Consider the following 14,357-nt stretch of genomic DNA (forward strand, 5'->3'; position numbering starts at 1 on the left):
ATGGATAATGGACTAATAGTATATGAGATCCAGCATCGTAGTATTACACAATACTCCAGGATGATATATATCATCTACCTTAATGAATGAAACAACATTACAACCTCTTCCTTGAATCATTTGGTTCTTTGTATGTAATCAGTTCTGTACAACATGGTGTATCAAACAAAGATGTACAAAAGAGCGATGAAATATTTTCTGAGGAAGGGGAGTATTGTAGTCAGCTGTATGGATTTTCTAAGCTATCAAGTTCAGTGCATATGTTGCAAAACTGTACATTTTACAGGGTTTTTTACAAATGACAACACAGGTTCCTAGAGAGTAATTCAAGGCTGCACTACTAGTATGATCGAAATGATTATCCCGCCACTTCCCCACATATTGAGCTAACATAACATGCCTGAATTCAAAACTCTTCACAGTATTATTTACAGTGTTGCCAGAATCAGCGCATGTGCTTTTTCAGCTTATACAAGAAGTCCAACGTCTCTTTATAAGAAGGATCTATTCGGCTCAGAGGCTTGCAAGAATTTACATGATCTGTTGACTCCAACACCTACATCAAATTTGCAAAGAAACTAAAAATTGCAGGACAGAAACAAAACCTATGTATGCTTCAAACTATTTATATTAAAACAACACCCATAATCAAATTTATATTCACATTTGAAGCTCGCCTGACGAGACATAAGTATTTTAATATCAATGTTTGAATTTGCAGGATTCATTCAACCCGGAAAAATATCAATCATAGTTATTAAATTTGTACAAGAATTTTATTCTTACCCACTCAATATATATTTTATTTTTTTACAATTTCCTTTTACAAATATCATTACATTTTTTCTAGTAGATTTTCGGTACTAATTTTTTTTAAACTTCTGTAATTATCTATGGTATTATATTATTATTATTATTAGTTTTATAATATTTCAGTTTCTGTAATAATTATAATGCTATTAATAAATTAATATATTAATATGTACACACACACTTTACTATATTTTAATTCTGTATATCCACAGATGATATTATTACATTAATTCAAATAATAATGTAATATATTTAGTTATTTACATACGGGTAGAGCTGTAATTCGGGACAGGCTCGAACTCGTTTAACCGGACTCGACTCGGCTCGTTGAACTAACTGGGCCTGACTCGGCTCATTTAACTAAACAAGCCGAGTTCGGGCAGAGGTTCCGACTCGTTTAATTAAACAAGCCGGCTCGACACGACTCTTGAAATTAAAAAAAGCTAAGTTCGGGTTGAGGTTTAGGCTCGATTAAGTGTAAAATTAAACGAGTTGCCTCGTCTCGTTAAAACCAGCTCGTTTAGCTATATATTCTAAAAGAAACTATGTACCTTGTATATAAATATAAATATGTTTAATAAACATCAAATAAATTTGATTATTTAAAATTTTTAAAAGTATAAACCTCTCTAAAGTGGTAATTTATCCTCTACCCAACCATATCACTTTCTATAAGTTCTACTATAATATGTTATATATGTTGCGAAATATTCGACCAGCTGGAACTAGTCATTCGTTTCAGTCCACCTTCAGCTTGGACTCGACTTACTAACTCAACCATACTGCCAATCCATACGCTAAACAACTTCTGTAACTGGTGATCACCTGAGCTTATATCTTAGGGAGATGCATTCAACCAAAATATAAGGTTAGATGTGATAGTATCGCAATCCAGACATTTTGAAAAAGGAATATAATGGTAGATGGGTTGTCTTTTGTGACGAATAACTAGGAAGGACATTGGTTCACAACTGTAGGCAATCCATATTGTTTGAGCAGTGCTTACATTCTGTACATCAGTGCTAGGCTAAATGTGTACACACCTACTAGTGTGGAAATGAGGGTAATAAACTAAGCACCACAGCACGCAAGAATAATGTGACTGTATATTTAAGGTAACTTTGAAACTTTAGATGAAGATGATAATATACTGTGATATGTAGAAAAACTTACAACAAGTTCCCCATATCCAGGATATGCTGATTCAATTGGTACGATTTCCATTCGGAATGCCCATCCTCCATAGCCTTCCACAATAGGGGTCACCTTGGTCTGCCAAAAAAAGAAGATACCAAATGGTTTTCAAAAATAAATGTGCTTCCAAGTGGAAATGCTTATAGACGATAGTATGGCTATCAACTAATTACCTCACAGAAACTTAGAACATCTAGTGCCCCTTTTTTATGAAGCTGACGAAGGAAATTGTTAAGCTCTATCAATCTCGGAGATCCACTTACTAATTCACCTATCTACTAAATAGAAATCATCAACCATTACCACCAAAGCATAACAAAAATTCTTATCAATTATTATGAACCAGAGGGAAAAACCAAATACATAATTGTTCTTCGAATGTTACAAGAATAAACAAGTACTTACTGTAGGTGCAGGGCGAAACACAAATCCCATTCGCCAAGGCATGTCAGCAACTTTGCTACCAAAATGCGGGCAACTATAGAATACCTTATATCAGGAGGAAAAAATGGAGATGGCTTCAAAAAACAAATTAACAAAGATAATCATGGAATAAATATTTTGGTCGAGGAAGCATACAACTCCAACAGTGTTCTTGACAAGGTCATCATTGTGTTTTGCTTTTGCTTGATGCAGCATCTGCTTGACCACCAGTCCTCCCATGCTGCAATGATGAGTCAATGTTATCAACAAAGGTACATGCATAAAAATAATATAAAGCAGTGTCCAGCATATTATCACATTTCAAAGGATTCGTAAAATGTATCAGCAAAGAGATTGCAGTACAGTGATGAATACAGTAAAGCTCAGAAACAATTCATCTATATGATTTCCCTTAAATATTTTGCTTTATCACCATATTATATGTAAAAGCATCACAATTATATGAAAGATCTCGTCTCCATAACCTCATTATCTTGGTTATTTAAAAACATTCAGATATAAATGTAACACTGAATTAGCACAAAAACATAATTTACTACAATGAGCTCTGCAACAAATAATTTAATAGATCTCAATAAGCATACACAACACACACACCTATGAGTCACAAATACAACTGGCCGATTTCCAATGCCTGCTGCAATAAGCTTCTCTAAAAGCATTGCACTTACTTCCTGCAAAAATTCAATGCCAGTGACTGACAATATAAATGAGGAAACTAAAACATGCCAACCTAGGAAAAGCAAAGGGCATCAAGAACCAAATTACACGGGAATACATGCTCAGAAAAACCAAATTACACAGCAATATAGTTTCTAGCTACATGAAATCTATTAGTATTAGTAGAGCAAAGTCTAGCGAGACATGTGTCATTAAAAATGGATTTATATATCATAATATCCTGATTTGTTTTAACAATGGTGTTTGTCATTCACTGGAAATACACTTAAAAGAATAAAAGATGTTCTTCACATGAAAATTAAAATGAACAGTAGGATCATTTTTCTGTGATGGAAATCATAATTACTGAACAACTGGCCAATATCTATTAATTTTAAACTATTTTATGCTTAAGTGATCATATGGACCAAGTTTCAATCATTTTGAGTTCACTTCCGTGGGATTACTGATAACCTGGGAGAGGGTGGCATGAGAATTCTTAAAATGAGCGACAGAGGTAATGAAAGTCCAGGGGAAGATATTCAGAAGTTAAGCATAATAAAATGAGTAAAACTGTGGATAGCATGTGTTACTATTCCAATGAAACAAAAATAACGTAAGAAGCTGGACAAGTAGAACATGTATTTAGTAGAGAAACAGCAAGCAGCAAGAAATGATAAATTGAAGACCCCAAAGATAATGCCCAAAGTTGTTGAAGTAGTGGCAAACCTGAAGAGGCAGGCTTGCTCCAGACCACTGAGTAAGATTTGTCTGCATTTAAAATTTAAGTAAAAGTTAGTAGGAAATCTATTAATATGAAGGATTGGCTGAAGGCACTACCAGATCAGACTCACGAAAAGTAAGAGTTGAGCTTAAAGCAGAAAATTAGGAGCAATTAAGTGAGCACTCCTTTACGATAAAGAGAATTGTAGTACATCAAATAGTGTCAAAAGATAATAGAAATAGGTCATTGCATATAAAATCAACCAATGCCTACAAAGTTCGATGATTTTATCTAGCTGGATCTCCGTACCCACAAAGCACAAATTCTTTCCCCTTCAAACTTCGTCATCTTCATCTAAAGGGCTGAAGAACCTCCATGATTCTGTTTTGAGAAGCCCAAGCATTTTGCAGCACTGTGCAATATATTTATATACTAAAGGCACAATATCATATAGAAAGTAACTCTTCTATTTCTAGAACATTTTGTTAGGTCCAAATCTTCCTTAAAAATTACCTATTACAGTCTAAGCAAAAAGCATTATAGTGTGAAATGCACCTTGTATCTCAGAGTGAACATGCGGGCGTAAGGAAAGTCAGACGAAAGCCATTCCCCAGGCCAAAAGGTGCCTTGCTTGCCAGCTTCTTCATCAATCTTCTCCACAAGACCAGACTTAGTTGATGACTTGTCCTCAGACAAGCGCCATGTTTTGAAAGGCCCACCTCGCAAACCATGAACAAAAACGACATCCAGGTTAGGAATATCCGATCTTTTGCTACGTTCTCCATCAGCGGTAGACAAATTATTATCATTCGCCACTATACCAAGAGGCTTATCCCCACTGTCAACATAATCACCATCACCACTTGTTCTAGAATCTTGTTTCTTAGTTGGTGATACATATATTTTGTCAGGACACTTCCAGTGCGGCTTTTCAGGATTGATCAAATAGATCATGTCAGTAAATTGAAAACAAGTATTCTTTTTGTCTGACAAATCATCATTTTCAGGATCTCTGTCATTTAGATCATTGCAAAGAACATTTAATAATACCGCTCGGGCATAACTTTGAGTTTTCAGGTCATTGGAACCATTTATTTTACCATTAGCACAATTTTCAAGCCATTCACGCCAAGTTTTATCCTCTAGAATAACTTTCTGAACATTCGGTAGAACTGAAAGAATATTTAACAAACGAGCAGAATGTCTGCGTATGTGAGCAGTCGGTGGTACTCGGACACTGGTTGAATCAATGCTATTAACATCAGTACGCTCCCCTGAAACATTTGAAATACGCTCTTGTGCTTCCATCGCCCGTGATGCATCATATGTTTCATTTGCAGCCAGTTTTTCATAATCGTCTTGCAACAAAAAACGCCTAAGCAAACACAATACACCAAAATCAATCATCTTGTTTTGACAAAGAGGGTCTTCTGAACATATATCAGTTAGAGCTTTGATCCCCTTGAGAGTAGCTATAGCCGAATCTGCAGCATTAGTTTTAGACAGGCTGTCTTTATTCAAACTCTTAAATGGCCCAACAAATGGTTCAAGCGATAGGAGGTCTGCAAGGGGAAAACGATCATCACTTTCAGTTGCCGTTCCTAGTTGATTTCCCGCTAAATTAACGACAGCAACTGTCAATTGATTAGCTATTTGTGTCGCAGCGACAATATTTGATTGATAAATCTGAGTCTGCAAAATTCAAGTTGCTTCATGAATCCAGTCAACATATGGACTAAGCAGAGGGGATATCTAATCACAATTAGTTTAAAAGTTCGTACATTTTATAGAATCGCCACTTTACATTGTTATTAAACTAATTTAATAACACACTAGTTTAATAATGCACATAATTTTTTTCCCAACATTTTTGAGATTATTTTTATACGCTGTTTATATACGTTATTTCGCAAAAGAATAGATTAAGATGAATGAACTAATTTGCATTATCCTATAATTTTATTATTATTGTTGTTTTAATTAAAATAAGTACAATATTTGCATCTTTTTGTGTTGATAAATTAATTTAATATGATAATTTGTGGTTGTGATAAAAATAATATTCTATTGTACATCTTATCTGTCGAATATAAATGTTAATAATTAATTATGCTTGTGTTGTATTGAACTCAGATCTCTTCGAAAGTTATAGTAGGGAGTAGTAATTAGAATATTATTTGTAAAATAATTGTTGTGGAAAATTAATCCAAGACATGTAGAGAATTCAAGTAGAGGGTCGAGGGTCCCCTAACGACGGCCTACAAAATCCCTTTACTCAATTTAAATAATAAAGGGTATAATTACAAACCTTTACTTGTCCAGATTTAGGCTGCTTGCTGCCTTTTGATTTTGCTTTCTGGGATCCTAGAATATCAGTCAGCAAAATAGCCAACCATCCTTGAGAAATTGGCACAGAAAAAGGCCCATGATCTTCGAGAATGCATGAAAGGATATTTATGGCTGAAGATCTCATTGCTACAGTTGAAGTTCTATCGAAAACCCATGGAAATAGAATAGCAGACCATTTTTGACTTTCTTCGAGTGACATATGCATTTCTCCAGTACTAAGTAGTTCTAACACTTTTGCCAACGCTTCTTGTGTAGGCTTATGCTTCGTTGTCCTTTTAACAGTTTCTCTCATCTGATGCAGACCTTTCTCCATAACAACGTTCTGCGCATCAGGGCTTCTCTTGATAGAAATAAGAAAGGCTGACAAAGCCATTTGGGTTAGGGGAATGTCCTCAGCTTTACTTGCTTGTGAGACTGTAGATAGAAGACTAAAACACCAATCCGAAACAGATTCATTCAGAGGAAGATTTTGGTCCTCTAGTAGCAATCGAGCTACTAAACTTCCATGCCATTTTACAGATCTCTCAGGAGCAATCAAAGCAGTCATGACAGCATTCCCATCACAATCTAGTTCCTGAATATGAGACCTATTAGCCTCTGATGCTGTTGCCCAGTTTGCTAAAGCCCATGCAGCAAAAGGCACAGCAATGTGCTGAGAATGCAGGTCATCCCAGAGGCCAGGTATAGCAGCTGAAGAGAAACTTGCTTGTGATACGGAATCATCTATTTTGTTAAACGAAGTAGTTTTAGGAGTACTTCTAACTGATTCATATTGAGTATTATCTAAGTGCATCAAATCCACAAGACCATTACTTCTAGCAAGTCCTAATACCGATGTGCCTCCAAGAACCTTAATTCCAATACCCTTTATTTCACTATCACCATCCTCATCACTTCCAGGTGCCTCGTCCAAATGCAAACCTCCTTCTTCAAGAACTTCAATGGCTGCAGCAATATCTCTCATTTCAGCATTTTTAGGTAGAGAAGGCTTAAATACCACTTTGTCTGCACTCTCACAATTGGCAGTGACAATATCCATAATTGCTGCTATAAGCATGCTTTTACCTTTCAAAGAATCAGAACTATCAAATGAACTACGCCTCTTTTGCTGTCCACAAAATACAATATACCATGTCAATAAAAAGAACAAGAAAAAAATACCGATAAAAGTTCAAAACAATCAAACCAACTAGATACATAATAAAAATCAAAACTTCCACCCTACATTGCAATCTATGCTTTTGTGTTTGTTATAAACAAAACATGATTATGTAAACGACAAAATGACCAACTTAATTCAATCTACCAATACGTCTATGTCATAACATTTTCATCAGTTACTACAACAAGTTAAAAGCTCGAACAGAACAACACTTCAAAATTCATCCAATAGAGTACAATTGCAACATAGTTCAATCAACCATACATAACTTTATCATCAAAACAAAACAAAACAACTGAAACTATTCACACCTTTTTCGAGGGCTGAGTAGAAAAAATAAACCTAAGTAAATTAGGAACAACATGAGGCCTCTCAAAAACCGCCTCGCAAACATTAGGATCAGCAATTAAATACGCCAAAGCCCTAGCTGACTCAGCTTGTGTACCACTACTATCCCCGGTCCTCGCAACCATTTGAATAAGCCAATCAACGACAGCTCCACCGCCCGCACCAACAATCGCAACTCTCCTACTCTCATTAGCTGCCGCAATGTCAGCTAATAAAGCCGCAACTTTCGACTCGAAACCGGACCTAACTTCGTAATTCGCCGAACTCAACACAGACGTCAATGACTTCCACAGCACCGCTGCTGCGACGCCTGTTTGTTTCATTTTGTTAATTATTCGATTAATTGCGTGTTGGAAGTCGTGAGGGATTGGGTTGTGGTTGTGATCGGGTTGAGAATCGGGCGGGTCGGGTCGGGTAAGGGAGAGGAGATAGAATGTGGAGATTAGGGTTGCGGAGAGAGCGAGAAGAGTGGTGCGAGAAGAGGAGAGAGATTTGAGAGGGGTAATTGTGTGATTATGATGAATGGCAGGGGCATTTTGGGTATTGGTGTTAGTTTTGTCGAGTTTTTCGACGGGGTTGATCGGTGGTTTAACGGAGGAAGGTGGCGGTGGAGATGAGAAAGTGCGGCGGAGGAGGAGAGGGAAAGGGATAAAACGACGTCGTTTGAGGTTTAACGTGAAAACGCGAAGCATTATTTGCAAGAAAGAAAAAAAGAAAAAATAATAAAAAGGGGGTTGAATTGGTGGTGTTTTAGAGAAGAAAAGGTGGAAAATAAATTTGATTGTCTGGACACGGCAGCTGTTACTATGGCGGGAGAGGGGAACTCCAGGTGACTTGTGTATGAATACAACATTAATTACTCTTTTTATTTCTAAGTATTTTAAATTTGATAATTGTAGCCTTCTTTTCTTGTCATTTTCAAAATACTGTAAATTAGAATATTCATTTCATGCCAACCAAGAATATGCCACACTAGCAGAGTTACAATGACAAAAAATCATGTAGTCTTATATTGGTTCGGACTTCGGATTGTGTTCTTATTTTTTTTAAAAAATAAAACATATTTTTAATAATTTGAAAAAAATTAAGTACAAATTCAATCAGATCAAAAAATAAATATTCAATTTATTATGAATTTCAAAATTAGAATATCACAACTCAAACAAACCTCCCAGATTATACAAAAAGGTAGATTTTGACATATTTACAAACAAAATTTCAGAAAATTTAACGAAAGACGAAGATAATCAAATAAGTTTTCCAACGAAAATAAAACCATTTAAACTGTTATATAAATGTAATTAATTGGTATATCGTATTTTAAGATGGTGAACTCTTAATTATATTAACGAAAAAATAAAAAATAATATATATGGACCAAAAAACATAATCGTCAATTTCAAATAAAACTACAGAAACTTATTGCTTGATTAAAATCTAAAATCAATGCGAAAATTAATCGCCATTTAGAAGAAAACTACAGGAACCTATTGCTTCATTAAAATCTAAAATTAATGCGAGGATTATCTTCGCTAATAAGATTTATGTGTTAAGCAAATGACAATTATAAGAGTCCAATAGTGCATAATGTCAATGTCTAAATTGTACCGTGATGACAAACAGAATGTTGATGATCAAATTGAGTATTAATAAAGTGTTACTATAATATGAGGTGGATTAATGAAAAGATACAACATGAAGGATTAACTATCATGATTTAGTGCTTAAAGGAATGGTTGGTATAATCAAAGAGAGGCCGCTTCATCAGTAAAAGCTCAAGAAAGCTAAGTCAGTACCAAAATCAGTCCCAGACTCAAACTCCATTATTTTGATAAGGATATATCAAAAGAGTGCCTCCAACCAAAGCAAATATGGGCATTGTATGATGAAAAAGATGGCATGCCTCGATTGTACTGTTTGATCCGAGCAGTCATATCACTGCAACCATTCAAGGTCCATTTCAGATACTAGAGCTCCAAAACTGATACTGAATTTGGATTAGTGAATTGGCTGGATTCAGGGTTTACTAAATCTTGTGGACATTTCAGAGTAATGAAAACATACATTCTTGATCAAGTTAATATTTTTTCTCATCATTTGAGTCGGAGAAGGTTGGCAGCAGGGGATATGTTAGGATTTATCAAAAAAAATGAGACATATGGGCAGTATATTGGAACTGGTTAACAAAATTGGACAACACAACTCCAGATGAGGTAAGACATAAGTATGAGATGGTGGAAGTTCTTGATGATTACTCTGAGGAGCTTGGAATCAAATTTATGTGGAACATGAGGCCTAAGATTACTAACTATATACTAAAGGAATGGTTGCTATAAAGCCTATCATGCAAAGATATATGAGGAGAATTGAACCTTGACATGATAACGATTTTACAAACTATACATTGTACTAAAATATGTAGTTAGTATTCAAAATATTTTATATTTGCAAATTTAAGGAAGAGTGGGACGGTATTAAATTGTTTACGTCATGAATTCTCCTCATATGGTGGTACTAAGAAAGAATAAGGTGCTTTTAATATTGAAATATTGTTTTGTTAACTACTTTTCTTATCGGATATGATTAATAATAAAACTAATAACACATGTAAATTTAATTGCAATAAGTCAGTTGTACATTGCTCCTACTATAGGCCTTAAAAATTCACAACATATGTTCAAAAATACAAAAATCCATAACATGTCCTTGCATTGTACTTTAAAACACATGCAATGTAGGAGAATATCTAACATGCTTAATCAGTGAAACTACTTAGGAGAATCCTGTACAGAATGAGTTAAATAGCAAAATGCTCACACTTAGTGTTCCACAAATGAGATATATTCAAACTTTTGCTATATACTTCACCCTCAACACGAAATTCAGGCACAACAGTCTTATCGCAGAGTGATAGCCATAATTCCTCTCCATAAGGATGACCTTCTAACTGGTACATTGGGTCCAAATTTCGTGCATTTGGAAACAACTTATATACATGCAAAAGATTGTTTATGTCTGTAATGTAAGCATACATCTCTTCAAACAACCTAAAAACTTTTATCAACTTCGACCTAATGTCAGTTCTATTGAGCAATTCATACATCTCCTGGCAAGTCTGCCTTCTTTCAAGGCCTCTAAATATAGCTTTAAAGAAAACATAGCTGAATAAAGATGGGAAATGATTACATGATATATGAGCCAACACTAAGAGATGGTGATCAATATTTTGCCTGAAAAATAGATTCCGAACTGAGTCATAGAACATCGCTTGATCAACATTGTTACCAACTGAAAAAGCTATAAAACCATGAAATCGATCACGTGTAACCTCGATTGGATTATGATGAAACTGATACAGTGCCTCCCTATCCATCTTGTCCAAAACTTCTTTGATTCTCGGCGATGTTTGCCTATTTAACCAAGCCATTAACAGTCTTGCAAAACTGTTGAAAATATCTGCATGGATAATAATGTAAGAAAAGATCAAACTGATAATGTCCGATTAAAGATTTTCTATAGTTTTGGTTAGTCTTATAAATGACAGTTGTATGAGTAGATAATGTGATAGAGTAAGAACACTGTGAAGAGGTGTCTGAGATAATGAAAAGTGTAAGTCATATGTCATAGCCTATTTGTATATTCGAGGATTCAACTCAACTCAAATAAGAATGTAATAAGTAAATAGTGGAACTACCATCAGAGAGATCTCGCAAAGTAATATCTGTCAAAGGATTCAGAGACAAGGTTCATCTACAGACTTGAGGAGGTAATTCACTGGAAGAAGTTCAAGAAGTTGATCATGCCTCAGTGATATAAATCAAGATCGTGGATTTAATCAAGTGACAGAGATCTCGTCAGAGTATCAATTAATTACAAGGATTTAATCTGAAGAAAATCAAAGTGTCAGAGTCAAGACATGAAGAAACGTCACGGAAGTTAGTCACTCATGAACCAGACAGTACATCGAGTGTCAACGTTGAAGTGGTGGAATTGATTCATAATTTTCAGTGATTTTCAGAAGATTTGCAGAAGAATGGTTGCTGCTCAAGACTAGAATTAATTCTCTATTAATTAATTAATTCATCTAATTTAATTAAGAAAATAAATTATATCTGCAAAGAATAATTTATTTATTAATTGAATTAATTGATTAATTAATTCTGAATTAATTTTAGGAATTTTCAGAAGTTTAATTGGATTAAATTCAAGCATTAAATCAGCAAGACAATTGAAAATGAACTAGCATGACAATCAGGATTGTCATACCGATTGTCATGCTAGGCCATATTCAATTGTCTCACCGAAAGTTACTCTAGGAGGATGATTGTCTTGCTAGTTCATTCTGATTGTCATGCTAGTTCATTCAGATTGTCTTGCTAGTTCATTCAATTGTCTCACCGAAAGTCTTGCCAGCTATAGGATTGTCATGCCAAGTCAATTCTATTCGTTTGTTGATTTAAAAAGAAGCAGAGAAACAGCAACTTATAATTAAGAACACAGAAGTCAAGAAACAAGGCAGAAAAGAAAATCAAGAAGAAATATTTCATCTTTTCATCTGCATACTTCAAGATTAAATTTCTAGATTGTAAAGTTAAATCCAATCCACTAGAAATCTTTATCTTGCTCTTGTGTATCAATCTAGCGGATCAAAATCCCTAGAACTTAATCTCAAATTGCGTTTAGCATTTGAATCTTTTTTATTACAAAAATAGAAAAAGTTCATGTCGAATTTATTCTAGATTTGTGATAATTAATTTGAGATTAATTCCTTGTAATCGATACAGTTGTTGTAACACCTTTCAAGTTTAATAATATTTTTATTTAACTTGAATTTTGTTTCACATTTTTTATTCCGCATTTAATTCGATTATTCGGTACTGTTTGTATTCAACCCCCCCTTCTACAAACACATTGGGACCCAACAATTGGTATCAGAGCCTTCTGATTAACGAACAAATCAAGATCCTAGACTTTTGTGATTTTTCAACTCCTTGAATTTTTATTTATTCAAAAATTCATAATGACTTCACATAAAGTTGGAACCGTTAAAATTCCACAATTTGATAAAGAGAATTATATCATGTGGAAGAAGAAGATGCTATTATTTTTACAAGTTGCAAATCCCAAATATTCAAACTTGTTAAAGAAGGGTATAAAAACTCCGATGGTTATTGAACCGGAGGTAATAATAGATGGTGTGGTGACTACTGAAGCTAGAACCTATCCAAAAGAGCCTGAAGATTTTACTCCTGCTGAGAAGGAAGAAGCCTCCTTGGATGCCAGCCTTCAATTAATATTAATTGATTCCCTTGATCCCTTGATGAACAGACATGTGATGAACTGTAAAAATTCCAAACACATGTGGGAAACTATTGAGGTGATTAATGAAGGCACAGAGGAAGTTAGGGAGAACAAGTTGGAAATCCTAACCTCTGAATATGAACATTTCAAATCAAATCCAGGAGAAGGAATTACTGAAGTGTTTGAGAGGTACAATGCGTTGATCAACAACCTGAACATCAATGGAAAGTATTATTCAATCAGGGAGGTCAACAAAAAGTTCCTTTTAACACTGCCAGCTCATCTTGAACATAGAATCACTGCCATTAGAGAAGCTAGAGATCTGAGTGAGATTTCTTTGGACAGGCTCTATGGAGTGTTAAAAACCTATGAGTTGGAGCAGATTCAACAGAAGGAAGTCTACGGGAAGGATAGAATGGTCAGCACATCTACTGCACTTGTAGCTGAAGGTCAACAACAACAACAATCTCAACAGTTAGAAAGAATGGTACAGTTTTCCAAGGGTGAGGAAAATGAGTTAGTAGCAGAATATGATCCTCCTACTACAAATCAATCAAGTGATGATTTTTATTCCTTGGAAGAGCTGGAGCAATTGGAAGATGAATCAATGGCCCAAATTGTCAAGAGATTCTCCCATGTCAGATTCAGGAGGAATCCCAAGCTTAAGTACAAGTCCAACTACAACAAATTCCAGAAAGGTGGATCTTCATCCTCTAACACCAGCAGTGGTGGGTACAAAACAGGGATGGTTGATCAAAGCACCATTAGATGCTATAACTGCAATGAGTTGGGACACTTTGCCACAGAATGTAGGAAGCCAAAGCAAGTAAGAAAGAACTCTGAAAGGGCTTATCTGGCAAAGGGAAGAAGCTGGGATGATACTGACAGTGAAGATGAAGATGAAGGAAATCTTGCTCTTATGGCTATTGATGGAAAAGCTTCATCGTCAAGAATAGAGGTAAAACTTTCTGATGCTGAAATGGTTTATCATCTAAGAGGTAACTTAGATTGTGCACGTCGTGATAATGAACTGTTAAGTTTACAGATCACAGACCTTGAGAAAGAGGTCAATGAATTAAGACTTGTGCACATTAATCAAGACAGATTAAAAGAACATGTATCTTTTCTAGAGAATAGAGTTGACTGTTATAGAAAACTCGAAACTATTCTCAAAGATAAGATCACCGGTCTTGAGACTAAGGTTAGAGCCTACTTCAATTCTTGTTCGAAGGCTAAAGAGTTCTACAGTAAGCAAGCTGTTAATCAAACATCTGGAATAGGTTATGATTACAATGCTGCTATTGGAGAATTAGGCATAAACTCCCCTCCTCATGTATGTGCTAAAGGGAGGGAAGTACCACA

General features: G+C 35.1%; 1 protein-coding gene across 3 annotated transcripts; it reads right to left on the reverse strand.

Moving 5' to 3' along the window:
* Window positions 1-61: 61 nt before the first annotated feature.
* Window positions 62-8,530, reverse strand: LOC141689785 (uncharacterized). 3 transcript variants are annotated; one of them, XM_074494173.1, is made up of 11 exons: window positions 7,658-8,530; window positions 7,250-7,292; window positions 6,144-7,129; window positions 4,391-5,527; window positions 3,841-3,882; window positions 3,049-3,125; window positions 2,587-2,671; window positions 2,413-2,496; window positions 2,181-2,282; window positions 1,987-2,085; window positions 62-556 (listed from the first exon to the last, which is right to left on the reverse strand). In XM_074494173.1, the coding sequence occupies exons 1-11, from the start codon at window positions 8,384-8,386 to the stop codon at window positions 446-448; spliced, it is 3,495 nt and encodes a 1,164-aa protein (XP_074350274.1). In that variant the 5' UTR covers window positions 8,387-8,530; the 3' UTR covers window positions 62-445. The 3 variants fall into 3 exon arrangements, 2 of the variants coding, with proteins under 2 accessions (XP_074350274.1, XP_074350273.1); XM_074494172.1 differs by having other exon boundaries at window positions 6,144-7,292; XR_012562512.1 differs by lacking the exon at window positions 62-556 and having other exon boundaries at window positions 2,051-2,085; window positions 2,181-2,285; window positions 6,144-7,292.
* Between the last annotated feature and the right edge of the window lie 5,827 nt (window positions 8,531-14,357).

The sequence above is a fragment of the Apium graveolens genome, chromosome 10 (genome assembly GCF_009905375.1).
Source record: "Apium graveolens cultivar Ventura chromosome 10, ASM990537v1, whole genome shotgun sequence".
In the NCBI taxonomy this organism is placed as follows: Eukaryota; Viridiplantae; Streptophyta; class Magnoliopsida; order Apiales; family Apiaceae; genus Apium; species Apium graveolens.

Excerpts from the sequence above, each read along its gene's own strand:
- LOC141689785 (XM_074494172.1), bottom strand. The coding sequence starts at position 8,386 with ATGCTTCGCGTTTTCACGTTAAACCTCAAACGACGTCGTTTTATCCCT. Across the intron at positions 7,293-7,657 it reads CTACTCAGCCCTCGAAAAAG|CAAAAGAGGCGTAGTTCATT; the intron begins GTGTGAATAGTT and ends TTTTGTGGACAG. Across the intron at positions 2,283-2,412 it reads TGTTTCGCCCTGCACCTACA|ATAGGTGAATTAGTAAGTGG; the intron begins GTAAGTACTTGT and ends TCTATTTAGTAG.